The sequence below is a fragment of the Alexandromys fortis genome, unplaced genomic scaffold, assembly GCF_014885135.2.
Source record: "Alexandromys fortis isolate MF-2015 unplaced genomic scaffold, M_Fortis_MF-2015_v1.1 scaffold_42, whole genome shotgun sequence".
Classification (NCBI taxonomy): Eukaryota; Metazoa; Chordata; class Mammalia; order Rodentia; family Cricetidae; genus Alexandromys; species Alexandromys fortis.
This window is the reverse complement of record NW_026067934.1, coordinates 7,525,438-7,546,167: the sequence shown is the minus strand read 5'-3', so window position 1 is coordinate 7,546,167 and position 20,730 is coordinate 7,525,438. Positions and strand designations below refer to the sequence as shown.

At 48.7% G+C, this 20,730-nt stretch overlaps 1 protein-coding gene across 1 annotated transcript in view; it reads left to right on the top strand.

Moving 5' to 3' along the window:
* Positions 1–20,730, top strand: part of Prkce (protein kinase C epsilon) — a 514,828-nt gene that overhangs the window by 485,843 nt on the left and 8,255 nt on the right. The window contains exon 14 of the mRNA XM_050146031.1: positions 2,597–2,743. Within this exon, the coding sequence (XP_050001988.1) occupies positions 2,597–2,743 (147 nt within the window). The remainder of the gene's footprint in view (positions 1–2,596; positions 2,744–20,730) is intronic.

The following is a 20,730-nucleotide window of genomic DNA, read 5'->3' as shown; positions in this document are numbered from 1 at the left end:
TCCCTCCCTCCCTCCCTCCCTCCCTCCCTCCCTCCTTCCCTCTCTCCATCCCTCCCTCTCTTCAGACGGCCCAGTCAGCACCATGGTTTTGACATCCTCCCTGTAGACACATCCAGCAATGTTTGGAGATACTGGAGTTGACACAGTTGGCGGGGCTGGGTGTAAAGATATACTGAGATGTATCAGAGATGTTGCTGAACAGCCTACAGTTCACAGGCCAGCCCCACAGCAAAGGATGTCAGTAGCACTGAGTAGGAAAACTTGACACCTGGGGCTGGAGCGGTGGCCTGGTGGTTAAGAGCACGGGCTTCTGTTACAGAGGACCGGAGTTTGATTCCGGGCTCCCATGCTGAGCAGTTGACACCCACCTGTAATTTTAGCTTCCTGAGACTGATGCTGTCTTCTGAACTCTGCCCTCCATTCCCACCCAAATACCCACACACATGTATACCTACACATAATTTTAAAATTAAAAAATGAATTTTGGGGCAAGAAAGGAAACTGTTGACCTGCAGAAACTCAGGAGTTAGAGGTCATGGTGTGTTAACTGCTAAGGTCTGAGAGGAGCGCTCTGGCCCAGGGTGTTACCCCAGGGCCTCACCCTGAGGCTTCTCTTTCCTCTGCTAGAAGAGGGGGGAAGGAAGGGCTATGGAAGGGAGGAGTCCTCTGTTTCTCTTTGGAACCCCCATCCCGTTCCTTTAGGTTGTCATTCAATGTTCCTAGCCCCCGTTTTCTAAGACTCTGCCCTTAGAGATGTCTCTAAAGGGTGTTACCCGCATGGAGGTGGTTCAGGATCTAGAGAAGGCCTTTTGTATTGTAAAGCAGAAAACAACCCACTCAACAGTAAGCAGCCATCTTAACACCGCTCACACTCAGCTCCCTTGGCCAAGACTCAGCATCCTGTTCAACCTTTACAGTGTACCTACCGGGCACCCTCTAGGAGGCAGCTCATCAAAGGGGAGTGACCTTTAGACAAGCTTATAGTTTAGATTGACAAGAAATGTGGTGCTCCAACCAGCTGCAGAGGACTCGGCATCTTGATTGCTTCTTAGAGAATATGCAAACACTGCATGGAGACCCTGAAGAGTAGGCAGGACGCAAACTGAGACGTCGCCATGTACCAAACAAGAGTGTGTAGAGGAAGATCTAGTCCAGAGATGAGGATCATGGGTCGTCTACAAATTTGAGGCTTCTAAGCACTGATCCCCATCTTCTCTGTGGCTTCCTGTCTGAGAGAGTCAAGCTCATGCCCATGTGGTTTGGGTTTGACAACACCAGGGGCACGTGGTGGGACTCTGACCTCTAACCCTAACCCTTTCCCGCTTAAGAAGCTCTTACTTGCTGGTGAGCCTTGCAATTCCACCACAGTCTGTCCTCTCGGGTTCTTTTCCCACTGACCTTTGCCCTTGATCTCCAACACATGCAGGAAAAATACATCATACACACACGCACACCTGGACACACTCACATACACATGCACATACACATGCACAAACATACACACATACACACACATATACACATGCACTCACATATATGCACGCACACACACGCACATACATGCATACACATGCACATACACATCACACACATCACACACGCACATATACGCATACACACGCACATACACACACACGTAATTTTTAAAAATGTCCATGTGAGTTAGAGAAAAGTTATTACTTTTTGTGCTCATAAGTAAGTCACAGTGACAAACTTCCATGTTCTGCATGATGAGCTCATGTCTTCCAAAGCAGTCAGTCCTGGGAATAAACATCACGTCAGCCAAATAGCTGAAAACCAGTGCACACCAAAAAAAAAAAGAAAGAAAAATATTTTTGATAGGCACCAAAACCATACCCATACACCCGTGCACCATGCCATACACATGGAGGTCAGTGAACAATTAGCAGGCCTTGCTTCTCTCCCGGCATCACACATGACCCCGGGATCCAACACAGACTGTCAGGTTTGGTAAAGGCAAGTGTCTTTATCCACCGTCCATCTTGCTGGACCCTACATGGGCTTTTTTGTGTGGCAATTGGAAATTCAAACTAACTAAAGAAACGAGAGGGGGTTGGAAAAGGAAAGAGATGGGAGGCACATTATCATTTGCATATATTTACATGCTCCTTATCTTTCCTTACTTCTGTATATCAGATCTCAGTCTCTGCTGAAAAGACTTGAATGTAAAATGCAATGAGAGAACAGGAGTTAGGTCCTAATAGCAACTTGGCACCTTGCCAGCTGTGCATCTGTAGCCCAGTTTACTAACCTCTCTGTGCCTTAAGTTCCTCCCTTATGAAGTAGAGCTAGCAATCTTACCTCATGTGGAGATGAGTGCCTATCTGTCTGGGGTTTAGAATACTATCTGGCACATGCTACATCATATTCATCATATGCATGTATGTGCGTGCATATATGTGAGTGTGTGCGTATATGTGTGTGTATGTGTGTATGTATGTGCATGTGTATGTGCATGTGGGAGTGAGGCCCCTAGCTTGTCTGTGCAGGGATGGGAAGCAACGTGGAAGATATTCCCTCATAACCCATGCCTGGGAGCCCCCGTCAGTAATTTTCTTGTGCCTTCCTCTTACAGTTCATGACCAAGAATCCTCACAAGCGCCTGGGCTGTGTGGCGGCACAGAACGGGGAAGACGCCATCAAACAGCACCCCTTCTTCAAGGAGATTGACTGGGTGCTGCTGGAGCAGAAGAAAATCAAGCCCCCCTTCAAGCCGAGAATTGTAAGTGGGTCCCAGCCCTTGCCCTCCACGGTCAGCTGGCACTTTTGTAGCTGGGGTGTGGCTGCAAGCCCAGGGAGGGGTCTCCCCTAGGAGAGTCTGAGGCCTTAGACGTTGACTGTCAACAATGACACCTGCCACTCCGTGCTCTTAGCGCTGCGCTGTGTTTGTTTATTCTGGCAGCCATAGTGATCCTTGTTCTCCACGTGACACAGGAGGATGTTTCTCCAGAGAGAAATGGGGTTTGGGCTTTGAAAGCAGCCATGTAGAGGAAAGCGTGACCTAAGTGTTTGTCGTGGTCCTTGTATGACAGAGAGTGAAGTGAGATTCAGTGGCTATTGCAAGAAAGACTGACCCCAAGTCCTGCGGGGAGGACAGCCTGTGTTCTGGGTCCATCATAGTCCTGTCTCTCATGTGTTCCTGCCCTCTGCCTGCTCCGGGTACAGCATGGGCTGACCTCCATGTGCAGTGCCAAGCACAGGTGAGGGCTGGAGATCAAAGGGACAAGACACTCGGAAAGCTGGACAGAGTACTACACTCAAGGCTTGGCTGGGGAACCAAGGCCATGGCCTGCAACCTGACCTACTATGGCAGTGTTCAAAGAGCAGGCAATGTAATCCCGAGAGAGAGGTATCTCAATTCCGGTATTTCAGGAGGTAGTGAGTTCTTCAGGCTGAGAATCCGGGCAGCCAGCTTCAGACACCTGGGAACCAAAGGGAAGAGTCTCTTAGACAGGATCCCAGACCTGTGAGGCTGGCAGGAGACCTGAGATTATCAACCAGCCATGGGTCACCATGTCCTGTCCGAGGAGACCTTCCTCCCCCACCTGCAAGGATAGAAAAGACTTCAAGTGTCCCTTGGACCCCCAGAGAGGAATATTCTGGAAGGTGATTGCCAGGTGATGAGTATGCTCCAGACCATAGACAAAGCCAAAAGTGACAGCCAAATGTGACGTAGGCTAAGGCTTGCTAGCATTCCTACTTTGCTTTCACTTTAGTCTGTGTGCTTCTTGAGGGACACACAGCTTGGAACAGGCCAGGCTTGAGGTCTGTTTCTCTCTGCGAACCTCCCCATCTTACCACAGCTTGCCCCTCCACCCCCACTCCACCCCGCGCCAAGTTCATACAGTGGATTTTGTACCTAAGGAAGGTTTGAGGTTCTGGCTGTAGGGCTGACAGAGCTCACTGCATGTGTCAGCCTATCTGATGGCTCGGCCTGGGGCCACTAAAGTAGCCTCAAAGGGGAAGAGTAACTGGATACCCGACAGAATATATGAAGCAGGTCGCTAGAGGTTGAGAAGAAACTGAAGGATCAAGCCCGAGAGGTGAATTATAATTTCCATGTAATCTGACTTAATCCCTAGAGAAATGAAAAGCAGAATTATAACCATGCAGGCCCAAACTAACAAGAACCCAGGCAAGACCCAGGGCCAGTCAGATGTCATTGCCATCCGTAGATTGGCTTGAACTTATGTCAGCAAGGCGCTTTCAGCCAGACGCAGGGAGGGCCAGTCAGAGCCAGAAAGGCTGGATGAGGAATAGGCACGGCCTCTCAAGAGAGTGTATGGTGAAGAGGCCCAAGGAAGCCCCCCTAGGCCTATGGAGGGGAGCAAAGGCCAGGAAGTTAGTGCTGTAGAGAAACTCCTCGCAGGAAAGAAGTGAGAGCAAGCTTGAGCCTCAGTTTACAAAGGATGCTTTAATGAATGGAGTCGCTGGGACTAGGCTCTCCCTGGGGTCTAACAGATGACGGGGTAAAAAGAAGTGACCACGGGCCTTTCCTAGGAATTTCTACTCCAGTCCAAGGCAGGCTCTGGAATTTAAGCATTGGTGAGAAACTCAAGTTCCTAAGGCAGCTCTGAAAGCCCCATCAATCCACGATATCCTCACTGAGTTTCCAATCTTTAGATTGGATGTGGTCTCTTAGTAGTCTCGTCCTTGCTCGGCTCCTGTGGGTCCTATCACAAGACATTTGGAGAGGAACCACACCTTGGTTCCAGAGTGAGAGCAGAGTGACAGGGGCTGTGAAGAATGGTGTGAGACCACTGTGGGCCTGGGTTCGGGGACAGAACCCAGACACTGAAGAAACAGGGAAAGAGTGGGGGGCAAATGGGAGAGGCTACCACGTGTCCCCCACCCATGAGTAGGTCTCACCAGGGCTCCGGCGGGTGGAAACCCCTTCAGGTTATCCCTAGGCAGGTGTGAAGATGTTCCCATAGGCAAGGAGTTTTCAGAAACCAGAAGAGGAAGTACTTCTCTGGGTCTGGGATCAGGTGGGGTCCCATACTCCCCTGGACCCCAGTCCACAGGAGACAAGGACTGCCCTTACTTTAGCCTCTGGGAAGCCTCCCCCTGGGATCATAAACAGGTCCCTGCTCAATTCCTTTGCTGAAGGACCCACATGAGCTTCTGGTGACTTTCTTTCCCTGTGAGAGTATGACCGAAAGAAAGGACTGGGCCATGTAGGTCCAACATCCATCTTCCTTTCCTAAAACTGTCTTCACTGTTTCCATGGAAACTGCCTTGTATATGTTTCCCCACTGTGCCCCAAACTACCCTGCTGGGGGCTAAGAAAGAAGGGTTCAATGCGCTGTTTTGTTTTAGCTGAGATGAGGAAATTAGGGCATCAGGGATGAAGAAAGTGGGGAGGAAATAATCAGATGGTGTGAGAGGTGTTTCTGGCCATACTTCGCCCGAGTCCTGTGGCATGCTCAGAGCTGCCAGTCTCAGGTCTTCAGAGACTTCATCAAGGTATTTAAATATCTGATCACATTTCTGTCCTTGGGATCTGAGGTCTCTCTCATAAATATCAAATCTGCGAGTGAGAAGAAAAAAGGAGGAGGAGGAGGAGGAGGGAGAAAGAAAAAGAAAAAGAGAAAGCAATTATCAGGAAGGTGTCCTGACCCTGTCCCCAAGCCAAAGCTCATCCCTGCAATGTAGAAGAGTCACTCTGCGCTACCTGTGGGTGCAAGTCTAGCAGAAGATGCTGAATCAAACCAAAACCATTCCATGTATATCACCTGCCCAGTGTGGAAACTCAGTGGGTTTTTATGAGCCACCATCCTCGTGTAGCCAACGAGCACAGGGATGTCTGCCTAGCCCAGGCCATAGCAGGGAGGCAGGCCAGCTCTGTGCTCCATTAGCCGCCACGGCCTTAGGCAAAAGCAGTCATGCACAAGTCACTGGGGAGAAAGATCCTGCAGCACGCTGCCACGGAGCCCTCCTGCTCGTGGGTCAGAGGTTCCTTGCGAGACTGGCTTTCTTTGGCCTCGGGTATCTTATATATGGAGGACATGTCATTTGCCTTCCTGGGAGAGCTCAAGGAAGGAAAGATAGTTCAACACCGAGAAAAAGCAATGAGGACATGGGACTATACGCCAGGCCACTGTGAAGTGTTTGGATCCTGTCTTCCAGACAGATGGCACATGAAGGGATAGATCCCGTGTGAAGGAAAAGATAAGCTCTCTGAGCAGAGAGCACTGGCCTTGGAGGTGTCGCTAGCACACAAAGAAACTGGGCACAAGCTTAAACCAGTAAATAAGGCAGGTTCAGAAAAGACACCCCACCTCCCAACCCCCACACACCCATTAACACAGACACCTTTAGGGAAGTGTGCTCAGGTGCTGGAGGGCACGAGAAAGCCTGGCTTTCTTCTCTTTGGAACTAACTCCACTTATTCTCCAGCTCTGCCCTGTTGGCCTTATACCAGAATGCCACCACTCCCCAGAAACCTACTCAGCAGCCACTACCTCAGTTCCCTTACTCACTACCAGAGCTGAGTCACCTGGCAGGTCAGCCTGGTGGATTCAGGGGGAATTGGTTTTGTTGGGCCCAGGAGTGGTCCTAGCATCCAGTCTAGCATTTGAGAATAGCCACGATGTAGTATCTTGTGTCTCTAGAACTCTTAAGTCTCCACCAACCCATCACACCAGGCAAAACCGTTTCTGCCATGGCGGGTTCACCTGAAGACTGGGTCCCGCTCACACTCACAGGGGCTGAGGGCGACATCAGAGCAGCTTCCGACCTGACTCCCATCCCATCCCCTCCACAGGAAGCCTCCCACCTCTGAAGGTATCACCAAAGAGATTGTTCAGATTGGAGGCTGGAATTTGGCCTCTGGTCAGTTTCCATCGCATACCTCCCCTGGCTGCTGTCCCTGCGGGCGCTCTGCCTTCCTGACGTGTTTGCTAAGCTGAGAATCCTGTGCCTCTGGCGTCTCAGCCTCACTGTGTAACCCTTGCTCTGGTTCCCCAGAGGTTAGGAGTGCAATGGGGGTTTCCAGCCTGCAGGCTGTCACCCCTTTGTGTGGGCCCCCACTCAGTGGCTTCTGCTTCAGCATGGAAAGTCTCTTCTCGTGTGTCTTCTCGATTGCTATACCCTCCTCCCTCATGTTCCCTGTGTGTTCCTCCCGTCCCAGCTCTGTGCACCCATACACTGATTTTATAGAAATGATATGCCATCAACACCAACCATAAAGCTCTATGGACGTGCAGTCAAATCAACAAAAGCCAGCAAACTCCTTAGACTAGAGGTGACAGCCAAGTGTGAACACTGTCTCACTAGAGCCTTCCCTCCGGAGAAGTGTGAACTAGACTAGAGGTGACAGCCAAGTGTGAACACTGTCTCACTGGAGCCTTCCCTCCAAGTGTGAACTAGACTAGAGGTGACAGCCAAGTGTGAACACTCTCATTGGAGCCTTCCCTCCAAATGTGAACTAGACTAGAGATGACAGCCAAGTGTGAATACTCTCATTGGAGCCTTCTCTCCAAGTATGAACTAGACTAGAGGTGACAGCCAAGTGTAAATACTGTCTCACTGGAGCCCTCCCTCCAAGTGTGAACTAGACTCGAGGTGAGAGTCAAGTGTGAACTCTGTCTCACTGGAGCCTTCCTTCCAAGTGTGAACTAGACTAGAGGTGACAGCCAAGTGTGAACACTGTCTCACCGGAGCCTTCCTTCCAAGATGGTGATGGTGTCTGATCACTAATACGTCTCCCTCATCTAGTTTTTGTGCTCCCAGTAGGCTTATCTTTTGGGGGGATTGAGGGGAGAAGAGATGTATTTGGTATGGCTGACACTGCAGATTGTGGGGCTAGTCAGCTCACTTCTGGTTCCCATTTGGTGCACCCCAAAGAATTAGACTCTGAGATCACAGGCTCTGGGGGTTTCACCACTGGAATGGGAGCAAGCCAGTTATGAGGGAGAGAGCTGCTTCCCTCAGAGCCCTAGCTGTCCTCCATGAACGCCAAAGGCAACAAGGGAAATACTGGCCAAGTAAACTTTCTTTGTGTACGTGTTCTCTCTTTTCAAGTTTGCTTCAGTGTGAATGTCCCTCTGTAAGGTAAGGCTTCCAGAGTGGGGAGTCTCTCCAGGTAGGTGAGCCCACAGGCCCCATAACATAGAGGCCCTTCTCAACCTCATGATCCGTCTCCATTCAGCCATCCATGCTGCATGGCAGGACCCCGATGGAAGCCCCCCCTGCATGCTCCTGCATGACTGGGCTGTGCTGAGAGAAAACCTGGGAAGTGGGCTCAAGAACTCACATGCTCACTTACTTAGCAGCCCCAGGAGGAGCCCGGCTGGGCAGGCATCCCCTCCCCCTAATGCTGGTCCACCTGCCCAGGGACCCGACTAGCATGGACGGTAATGCAGAGGACAATGAGACACCATCATCATCTTCCATCCTGGTGTATCAGGACCAGGGCTTTGCAGGGTCCTTCACCAAAGACACCTCCAAGACAACTTCCATGTCAGAGTGAGATCCCTTCCCCCCAAGAGGCTATTCACTCTCACAAAGAGCCAGGGGGGCTCTGGCCCAGGTCTAGAGGCCACAGGGAAAGTCCACATCCCTGTTTTTGTTGGTCGGTTAAGTGACGGCGTGCTACAGAGGACAGGGTACTGGCTTTGATCACAGAGGGACTGGGGCTGACTATGATTACTGTCTCAGGATAACCTTAAGATTACGAGAAACCACTTCACCCTGATCCTCAGACCGTCTTCTCTGTAAAATGGAGTGAGAATAGTTCTCTCGTAGACTTGAACACAAGACCAGTAGCGAGCCTAAGATGCCTTGTGTGCTCCTAGCTCCTTGGGAAAGTTTAGTTCCACTCTCTCCCTTCATACTGTTTTTCCTTAGTCTGAAGGCGCTCTTCCTTTCTCACCAAGGCTCCGGGAACCAAGAGTAATTAAGTATTATGGGAAATCATATGGTACTTGGGCTTGGGAATCGGACAAAACTGTGGCCTTCCACTTTGGCCTGTGGGATCTTAGAATGATGAGCGCTGTGTCTGGTACCCAGCAAACAGGATAGTGAGGAAGACAAGGAGCCTAAGTCTGGGGGAAGCTGGTCTGTGTAACACGTCTGTCACACAGAGATCAAGAGAGTCCAGATACGGGGCAGCACCACCTCTCAGGGCAGTAGCTATAAGGAGGTAAAATAGTATCCGAAGACTGGGAAGAAATGCCACTCAGGAGTCTCTGCAGAGGCTAATGGCCTTAATTCTGATGCAGTCATTGGTACAGCAAAGGGTGACTCGCCAGATGGGAGATTCTCAAGTTTTATCTCTTGTGATGGTGCCAAAGGTTGCTTCGTGGCACAATCCCTTTGTTTTTAGAATAGAGAGCTATGTAGCCCAGACTGGACTGCAGGTAGCTGTGTCTTCAAGCTCCTAATCCCCACCCTCCACCTCCCATGCTTCACCACATCTGGCCCAAGTTGCCTTTCTTTGCTCTGTGACTTGCTCACCACATGTGTTCGCTCTGCCTTCATTCTCAGGAGTGTTTTGGCTGAATGCAGCTGTGTGCTTTCCAGTGTCCTGGCGTTGGCATGGTAGCTGTCATCAATGAACACCATTCCAGGGCACAGACATCTGGATGTCCCTTAACCAAGCCGTTATGGGGTGAAAACCCAGACTAGCCATTTTTGCCATCTGAGAAGTCTGATTCCAGGAGTCTTCCTGTGGGTTGTGGTGAAAGACTAGGCAGTACTTCACGTCAGTCCTCCTAACATCCCAGAAAAGGGTCAGAGCCCGTCTAGTGAGTTCTGGACTTGATTGGGCCTTTCCCTGGGCTCATGAGTATTCTTTATGTCTTTATGGCTGTTGGGTTGGGTTGTACCGTCATGAGTTCATCGGCATAGTATTTATTGAACTTAATCTCCTCCTTACCCCATCAATACTCGACCATACACATACAACCCACACCTACCTGTTGAAAGTATGGGAGGCTCTGTGCAGCTAAGTGTGATGGAGAGGGAGAGAGGCAGGGGAAAGCAGAGCCAGCTGGCTGGAGAAGCCACATCTGGGCAGAGAAAGATGAAGATGGTCAAAGAGAGAAGCATCTGTGGGAAGGTGGCTTTATTCCACTTCTAACCAACATGATAGAGCCATCCTTGGTCCTCTCCTTGCAGTCCTGGAGGAGAACATTGGCAACGGCAAAACAGAAATCTTTCTACCAACACTCTGCGTGCAGTGCCTAGACAAAGTGAGAGTACAGGAAGAAACTGATTGGAATATATAGGTGGTAATAGTGAGGAAAAGCTCCAGAACTCTGCTGACACAGCTGAGGAGAAGAACGGTAAGCCTGGCCTATCAAAGGATGAGAAAGCCAGGGTCAATAAGAGGAGCCCACCAGACAGGCTTCTCCACGATGCCAAGAGTCCCACCCTCCATCTTAAACATGGGGCCACCTTGCTAAAGGAGCAGTGTGCCTTGTAGAGAGTTTTGAAGGATAGGCCAGCAGCCAGGAGAGCAGTGACAGAGCTCTGAGGCTGGCTCCTTTCCTTTATAAAGGAAAATAATAAACAGCCTCAGTACTTCCGAAGAAGGAGCTCAGTCCTGCAGCCTTTACGGCCTCCAGCCCACCTTTACTCTCTGCAGAGTACAGTATATAGGCACACTGGGCATGCTCATGGGATCCTCTGCCTGTACCAGCCTCAAAGTCCATGCCTTGAATCTCCATGGAATTGTCAGTCATGACAGAAAGAAGCCCCCCAAGTCTACTTTTGTTTATGGGGTATGGATGCCCTGTTTACTCCTATTGTTTGTGCCAACAGTGGAAGGAGCAAGTAGACTTGGATGTGTATAGCACAATTAATAAAAACCCAGAGACACATAGCATGGGACTCATAATCCCAGAGTCATGGGTTTGTGCCCCTTGTTGGGTGCCAGATGTAACCTAAAAGTAATATTCAGCTCAGTGTGATAGCACACTCCCTTAATCCAGCACTCAGGGAGGCAGAGGCAGATGTATCTCTGTGAGTTCAAGGGTAGCCTGATCTACAAAGTGGGCTTCAGATCAGCCAGGGCTACACAGAGAAACCCTGTCTCAGGGAGGAAAAAAGAGTAATATGGAAGTATGACTGTAGAATTCTGGAATTCGACAGGTTTGTCGTCTATGATGACATCACATCAACCTTTATCTTTTCAAAGTGAAGGGGCCTGACCACAGGCACACTAGCCATCTTTTAGCCATGTTTTTCTGAATTCTCATTCCCAAGACATACTCCACATTGAAGGGTTTCCACGGAGCCCCGCGTGTCGTGTGAGTCCAGATGAGTCTGGATCGCTAAGGCTGGACCAGTGAAGCATGAAACCTTCGGCCTTTTATAGAGACAAGCTCTACAGAGTACGCTTGATAACTGGGATGACTTGCAGCATGAACTCTAGCTTTCCTGGAGACAGAAGCTGACTCCTCCTACAGCAACCATCTCCCTTTGAAGTCTTTCCAGAGAAGTGTGACAGACTTGGGCCCTAAGTACCACGCTGGTCCCAAATAACCCAGAATAGAGCCACCCCAAAATACAGAGTTTCAGAATTATACTCTTATTCTGCATCACAGGCAGTGGGCTAAGGAGAAGACGAGACACCTGGGAACTGGCCCCTGCAGCCTGCACGACCCTGAACGAGTTACTAGGGCAGTCTGCTCCCCTCAGATACAGAAAAGGGTTTAAGTAGTCCCCAAGACTCCTTGCAGCTCTCCATGTCACCATGCTTCATGAGGGAAGGAATCTGTGGGGTTCTAAAATTTCTGACAGTACACTGTACAATGGACTATACGATTGTGATGAATTCTAAAAGTATCTGTACCTGTCTTTCTGCCCACACAGTAAGTGCAAGGACCACCTCCATCCTCTCCAGAAGGGCCTGGTTCCTTAGCTCGGAACAGCTTTGATTTACTTTTTCTACAGGAGAGAGTCTAGTCTTTTCTTTTGGAATATGTGTTCATGTACAGCTCTCTCTCTCTCTCTCTCTCTCTCTCTCTCTCTCTCTCTCTCTGTGTGTGTGTGTGTGTGTGTGTGTGTGTGTGTGTAGCCAGAAATGACATCCAGCATTAACTCAGGCATTGCCCACCTTGTTTTTTGATACAAAGATTCTTCATTGATGTAGTACTCCCATATTAAACTAGGCCAGTTGGCCAATGAGGCGGCGCCATCTACACGCCTCTGCCTTCCCAGTGCTGGATTACAGGTGCCCACATACCCAGCTTATTTTTTGTGTAGGTTCCAGGAAGCAAACTCAGGTCCTCCTGCTTGCATAGCGAGTGTTTGCCCAACTGAACTGTCCCCATCTTCTCAGCTTCCTCTTGTAGCTGCTATTTCAGTTTTTTTTCAAGTTTTACGTAAATGGAACCACACACTGTGTGTCTGTTTTTTCTTTGGTTGTTGTGTTGCATTCCACTTGGCATCATGTCTTTAAGGGTAGGGCTCATAGTTTTAAGTTTTTATTATAGAAAATTCCAGTCATGCCCTAACGTAGAGACAAGGGTCCAGTGCACGACCTCAGACCCATGAGCCAAGGTCAACAGTTACTTCTACTGAGGGGCTTCACTGCTTTCTTCGTTCATGGTGCATCCCCTGCACTTAGGATGTCTCCTGATATAGTGCAGGTGTTTGGTCTCTTTGGGGATGAGCAGATGTTACACTCTGTAAATCTTAGAGATCTCTACAGCCCTTGTCAGGACAGTATTTTTCTCCCGAATTTATCTCTAAAGTCTCTCCTCACCTTTTATGGCAGTGCCAGTCTATGCCTGGAAGTGTAAAGTAATTAGAACCTATATTAGGAAACCTACACTTGCTGTTGAATCGAGAGAGAAAGCGGTGATCTCACCTTGACGCGAGAGACACATATTTGAATGTTTACGGTTACTGTTTAGAAGCCAGCAGGCAGCATAATAGTAAATCCTAGGCCAAGAGAGCTGATCTCTAGCCAGCACATTTTCATAAATAAGGCGGGGGGAGTGGGAGAGGCTGGTGAGAAGAGAATGCTGGGCTTGGCCAGGGCCAGGCTGCAATGTTTCCCTCTTGAAGACTCCAGCTCTTAGCAGTGACACGACACTGAAACACCCACAGTCCGTGGTGACTGCCAGTTAGCTCAGGTTTGCCATGGTCTGCTGCCTGCTTCCAGCTGGAGACTCGGTCTCCTGATGCATTACCAACCTCAGATGTTACTGCTGCATGCTCAGCCATGTACAGCCTGTACACTGCAGGGCCCTGCTCTGTGACTTGGGGCCCAAGAAGCAGCAGTAGACAGGGTGATATCTCTTCCTACAGCTGTTCATCCGTGTTTTCCATACCATGCTAAGCCTCTGAGCACCCCCAAGACCTTCTTGCCAAACCTCAAGATCCACCTAGTAGTAGGCTGTCAAATCAGTTCAGTGGAAAAATAGGTTAGGATGGGGCAGAAAAGAATAGAAGAGACAGAGCATTGGAACAAAATACAGAACACATCACAGAGAGTACATGTAAACTATGGTTTGCTGAATCTTGTAGTGATAGCATGAAGTGATATGTACTGGGACATACATAAAAAGCTCCAAACTTCTAAGGACTATGAATTAGGTGCGTGCTGCCCCCATAAGGTGTAAGAAATGACCTTGGAATCTTTTTTAGATGTTTATTTTATTGTGTGTGTGTGTGTGTGTCAGTGAGTATGTATTTATATCACATGCGTACAAGAGCTCACCGAGGTCAGGATCAGATGTCATAGAACTGGAGTTTCAGGTAATTCTAAGCTGTCATGTGGGTGCTAGGAACCAAACCCATTTTCCTCTGCAAGAACACTAAGTTCTTTCAATCACTGAACTGTCTCTCCAGCTCCAAGACCAAAATCCTAACAGTCACGGGGGCTGAACGAACTAGGCAATGAGAGGTGAATTCATTTTCTTTTGGTGCAGCCACACAACTGGCAGAAGTCCTATAACTGGTAAGCTTTGGCGAGGCAGAGTCTTCTAGCCAGGTGCATAGATCACCACATCTATGCCTCCTGGCAGGTAGGTCCTACTGGGAGGCAGGGTGGCTCATGCCAGGGAACCCAGCCTTAGGCAGAAGAAACTAAACACCAGCCCTGACTCACTGCTTGCTGAAGGCTGAAGGCGCTTGGGCAAGTCGCTTAATGCCTGCCTATAAGTCTGGCTTTCATCCTCACAGTAGAATATGGCAGCACCCACCTGCCCTTAAGAGTGGCTGCAGGTTTCGTGTGTCGGGGCACCTAAGGCACTCGTGCAGGGTCCACATCTAGCCAAGTCTGTCGCTCTGAGCTTTATTACTTTTTCCCACTGAGGCTGTGCCAGGCACCATGGCAGGGAGAAACACCAGGCTGATACCCACACACATGGAACACTGGGCTATGGAAGACAGCCATTAGCTGAGCCATCAGTTAGCCACAACTGCCAAGAAAGAGGAGTTCCAGGCAGGGAGGAAGGGTGGCTGAGGTGCGAGAGAGGACCAGTCAGTGGCTTTGGGGACAATCTTCCAAGAAAGGGCATTCCTTTACCACATGGCACCAAAAGACTCCTGTCCTTAGCATCAGGTCTTGGGGCTGGTATGCAGCCCTGTAAACGGAGATTAACCCTCTCCTGCCCTCAGTTCTGCTCTTGAAGGGCGGTTTGGGCCTGGTGCTCCCTGCTAGGCTCTCCAGAGTTCGTTCAAGCAAAGGGAAGTTTGTTCATGTGTGCTGAAGACGGGCAGAGCAGACTCAATCAGCTCCACAGGACTCTCAGCTGGAATTTAGGCTTTCTATTTCTGTTGCCAGGTTTTGTAGTCAAATGGTCCTAGCCGGAGTGTTCTTGTGGATGCTGGGCAGGCCTAGGTAGGTAGTTGTGAGCACTGCCCACAAAGCCTCTTTTCCAAGAGCAGGGGAAAGGGGATAAAGGTGTTCCTGGAGTTAATGGTCTCAGGCAACTGACTCCATGTGGTCTTTATCTAGGAGGAGCACCCCCCTTTATTACAGCCTCCCCCATGGGGCATGATATAGTCATTGAAGCTTGAGGGGTTCCTTGTGTCCTGGGAAACTTCTCCCTGTATGTGTCACTCAGAGATAGCTGCAATACCACAGGAAGTCAGCTTTTATAAGGATTTGCTTCATCAGTGAGACTCACTGCAGTCCTGAGGATGAACCCAGAATCTTGCGTGTAAGACAAGCAAACTGTACCTCAACTCTAAATCAGTGTGCCGCCCCGTCAAAAACCTAACACAGTACATTCTCACCAGGGAAACCTAAGTTTGCCACTACATACAACACACATAGCTGTATCGTGCTGTATGCTCACGAGACCCTGATTTCCCTTCTTGAATAAACAGCTTCTCCAGGTGTGAGAGTCTGATGTCAGAATCTGAATAAAGTTTTATTGGAATGCTACCCAGGGCCATTCTGTGGCATGGTGTCCATAACGCCTTTGTGCTACAAGCGTGGAGCCGTGGTATGGTGGCAACAGACGCTCCCTGGCTCACAGAGTCTGACCTGTTTACTATCTGGCCTTTTAGAGGAATTTGTCAACTCTTGCTTTAGGCTATGTTAGTCACCTTTCTCCTCGCTGTGACCACGTGCCTTGCTGAAGAACTTAAGAGAGAAAAGGTTTACTAGGCTCACAGAGAAGACGCAGACCACCATGGCTAGGAAGGCATGGTGGCAGGAGCAGACAGACGGGCTCTTAGCTGGCTTCCTCCCTTTCCCCTTTTTAGTCAGACCAGGTCACCAGCACAAGAGAATGTTCCATGCACATTCGGGGTGGGCCATCCCCTTCTCAGTTAAAATTCTCTGCACAGACACCCTCACAGATGAGCGCAAGGGCCTCAGAAGTGTCCAGTCAAGTCCACGGAGAGGACCGCCACAGTCTGGGCCCCCAGATTCCCGAGATTCTACATGCCTTACATTTGCTTAAAATAACCAAACTGCCTTCCAGTGGTGGCGCATGCCTTTAATCCCAGCACTTGGGAAGCAGAGGCAGGTGGGTCTCTGTGAGTTCGAGGCCAGTCTGGTCCACAGGGTGAGTTCCAGGACAGCCAGGGATGTTACACAGAGAAACTCTGTCTCATAAAAAAAAATCATGCCACAGAATGTAGACAATGGTAGAAATATTTTTGAAAATAGCCTTAAATCTTCTTATCTAACTATTAGCAGAGGGCAAAGAATGTGGTTCTTGCTTCTGTGGGAGCAGAAGCCACTGGGAAGTTGTGATTGGGTCTCACCCCCTTCCTTCTGGAAGCTTCCAAACCAGCACTATAGTTTTATAGGAGTTTTGTTCCAAGGAACATGCCAACAAGTGTTAGAGGTTTTGTGACCACCTGCCCTGTCCTGTGTGACGGAAGCCAGTGGTTGTCTGGGAGGCTCAGCCAATGCAGAAAGAGTAGCTGGCTGAGCCCTCTGGCTTTTAGAACAGTTGCTGGGTGTGGGGAGTAGGTAATGCTGGGATTCTAGAGTTACTTTCCTCCTTTTTCTAAAGTAAGCCTGCAAATGGAATTTCTTTAAGAAACGAGTAGTTTAGTAAACAATAACTAGAAGGAGGGGAAGAGAAGTGAATTCCATTCAACAGCTGGCTGATGGAATTCAGCTGTGGTCGGTTGTTCAGAATGACTAGCGGGCTGAGGCGGTTTGGTTCATTTTAAGAACACAATGGTAGTGACTTACATCTGTAATCCACCCTGGGAGGCAGAGGCAGGAGGATCAGAAGCTCAGGATCAGCCTTGGCTACCAAAAACCCTATCTGCAAAAATAAATAAGCAAAAATTAATTAATTACGCTGGGCGGTGTCAGTGCATGCGTTTAATTCCAGCACTTGGGAGGCAGAGGCAGGCGGATCTCTGTGAGTTCGAGGCCAACCTGGTCTACAAGAGCTAGTTCCAGGACAGCCAAGGCTATGCTGAGAAACCCTGTCTCTAAAAAACAAGATAGATGATAGATAGATAGATAGATAGATAGATAGATAGATAGAATAATTAGTTAATTAAAATGACTTGGGAGATGTCTTATCATCTAAAAGTAAGGAGTCCACAAGTACAATGACCGAAGTTCAAGCCTCAGAACCCGGGTGAAAAGTTGATTGCAGTGGTACACACCCATAATCCCAGCACACTAAAGTGAGACCAGAGGTGGAGACAGAAACTCAGCTGGAAGCTCCTGGGTCAACAGCCTGGAGTGCAGAGCACAGGGCCGAAACTAGAGGCTGTGCCTCTACAAGGTAGAAGGTGAGGACCTACATTAGACCTCCACCAGATACCAGATTAAAAAGTGAAATGGATGTGCACATGTATTACATATAAATGCATATATCTTACATGTACATATTATATACTTGCATATTAATACATGTATGTGAATATCCCAGGTATGGTGGGCAATGCCTGTTATCCCCACACTAAAGACATGGGGGATGACTGAGTTCTAGGCCAGGAAGGCAAGAAGTGTGTGTGTGGAGAGAAAAAGGAAGGGGGGAAATGCCATGATTAAGTTACAACAGAGAGAGAGAGAGAGAGAGAGAGAGAGAGAGAGAGAGAGAGAGAGAGAATGTTCACAATGCCCCGCAGAAGTTGGTTATTGTGGAGAGCTGCCATACTGTGATGGGGATTGGGGATTGTGGGGTCCCCCATCTGTGGCTTCTGTGGTTCCTGTCTTTTTGTTCTGACCACCTCCTCCCCCAAACCTCCTTTTTCCTCTTTAGACCAGGGAGTGGCCAGGAACTGAGTGCAGGGTTCTGAATTTAGCTGCTGTAAAGCTCATCGTTCATGTTTTAAAGAGAAATTAGTGTCGGCCTTCTTCTCTCATCCAAGGCTCAAGCAGCTTTATGAAATGAGAGTAGTGGTCGCAACTCCAGGACTGCGGCCCATGTGCAGCAGAGAATGGATGGTTGTCAGAGATTGTATTGTCTAATTTTGAACCTCAGATTATTAAAGAGGAGAAGCAAGTGGAGACACTTCTTGGAAAATAAGAAGCCCTAAACACTGAGTCTTTGCTCCAGGCAGGTGGTGTGGGCACTTCTTGGAAATTGAGAAGCCCTAAGCGCTCAAGTCTTTGCTCCAGGCAGGTGGTGTGGGCACTTCTTGGAGACTGAGAAGACCAAGGCACCTGAGCCTTGGCTCCAGGCAGGTGGCATCAGGACCAGAGGCGCCTGGCCCCACTTTGTCAGGCTCTGCTGCACCCAATGCCCCAGGCCCCCAGGGCCCTGTGCGTGCCTGTTCTTCATAGATAGCAGCAACAGGAAGCAGTGCTCAAAGCAAAATCTGGCTTCTGCTGTTTGCTCTTCTTCATGTTGCCTTGTTTCAGAAAGTATACATATATCCCACCAGGGTGCACAGCCCACATACCACTACCATGGATGTTACATCAGGGAACATAAAGCCAGGGGGAGGGGGTGGAGCAGGCACACAAGGTTCTTTTTGTTTTTCTCATTTCTGTTTGTTTATTTTTTTAAGGCTGTAACTTAATCATGACATTTCCCCTTCCCTCCCTCCAAACCCTCCCATATGCCTCTTCCCTCTCCTTCAGATTCCTGGCCTGCTTTGTCATCATTTGCTCCTGCATGCACATATGGATTGCATATACATATATATTCCTAAATATAACCAGCTAAGGAAGCTTCTTTTGAGTGGTCACACACTTGACTCTGCTGGAAGTGAAGGCTGGCCACTTCTAGACTTAGCAGGCATAGGAGATGAAAGGACATTGCTGCTACAAAGTGACACCAGACAGAAGGCTTTTCTTGGATCAACCAAAAGATGATGCTGTTTGCTCCATCCCGACGGCTTTGGTCGATGTTTGAGATGGACCATGCTAATAATTATGGCATTTGGCGTTCCCACTTGAGTGTATTCAGTCTCTTGATCCTGAAATATATGGCGGGGGAATAGGATTAACGCCCCTGTTTTATGTAAATGAAGACATGGAGATGACATATTTGCCCAAGGCTAGAAGTGTTGGTAATTGGAGAATCCAGAATAAAATCTAGGGGGCTAGATGGCTCAGCAGTTAAGAGCACTGGCTGCTTTTTCCAGAGGTTCAAGTCCCAGCATCCACATGGCAACTTGCAACCATACAAATAGAATCTAGATTAGAAGTTGTCAACCTCCCTAATGCTGCAGTTCCTCATGCTGTTGCTGATCATCAACCATAAAATTATTTTATTGCTACTTCATAGCCGTGACTTTGCCACTATTATGAATCACAATGTAAATACCTGATCCGTAACCTTGTGAGGGTGGCAGCCCACAGATTAGGAACCTCTGATCTAGGTGGTCAGGCAGAAGGCATGAAGGCTAGCTACTGAGCATCCTACCTCTCAGAGTGGCTTACAAAGAAACTAGTGAGGTTCACTGGCAAGCTTTCAGATGTCTCTGTTATTTTATTTTATTATTTTATTTTTCAAGAAGTATCAATTATAGATGGAAGAGAGAAACTGAAAGAAATGCCCAGTTAGCATGAACTTCAAGGAGCTGAATCCAGAACTGGGGGCTCCTGAACAAGCTTTTCAACATCCAGAAGACTGTTTTGAAGCTTATAACAAAAAAGAAAGTGATCCACCCTCCGTACATAGCCTCAGCCAGGCTGTGCATCTGAATCCCTCAGAGCTGTTGAAATACAGAGGCCGAGCCCCACCACTGTGGAGCCGAGTTCCTGATCTGCAGCAAGGCTTAGGTTTCTAGAGAGCTGTGCTTTTTTTTGATAGACCAACAGCCTCTGTTACACAGGGACAGGCTGTGGCTGTAGCTGAGTGGCAGAACACTGGCTGAGCATGCATGAAGCTAAGGGTTCTGTTCTATCCCCAGCACCCTCCTACACACACACCACATACCACACACACATACACACACCGCACATATGCACACACACTACACACACACATATATACCACACTACACACACATACCACATACACAGCACACAACACATACTCACCACACCTACACACATATACCACAAACAAAACACATAAAACCACACACATATACATACACAGAACATACATACTCACTATACACACAACCTACACACTCAGCATACACACATATACACCATGCACACACACATTCACCACACACACATGCACACAACACACACACGCACCCTACACACACATGCAATACGCATACATGAAACACACATACACACTACACCAACACACATAACACGCATACAACACTCAGCACACACAACACACAGGTACACATACCTACACACATACATATACCACACACGCATACTCAGCACACACACCCCCCAAAAGACAAAATTAAATGAAGCAAAGTTGTGATCGTGTGTGCAGTGCATTTTCCCCAAAAGAGAAACATAGCCTACAAAGATTAGGGCAAGAACTCCTTAGAGGGAACTGAAGCCTAAGAGAAAGTCATGAATTACTCTTCATAAAGCTCACTTAGGCATCCTTAATAGCTCATGCCCAGGCCAGACCTCAGAGGAGTTAAGGAGACTCTCTGGATGTAGAGCACTGACCATATTGGTTAGGGCCCTCCCAAGTGACTCCCATGTCGATCTGGAACTAAGCCACTGCCCTGGGCCCTGTGGTCAAGGGTTCTGCTGTGGCTGCCCCAGCTTGTGCCAACTTGAACACGACAGAATAGCCAACAGAGCCAAGCAGCTGGAGACGGGCACATGATCTAGCATTCAGGAATAGTATTTAGGAAAATATGGGGTTATTTCTAGGTGGATGCTATTTTTGATATTTTTACATTTCTTATTTATGTGTATGGGGGCATGCTCAGGCACGAGTG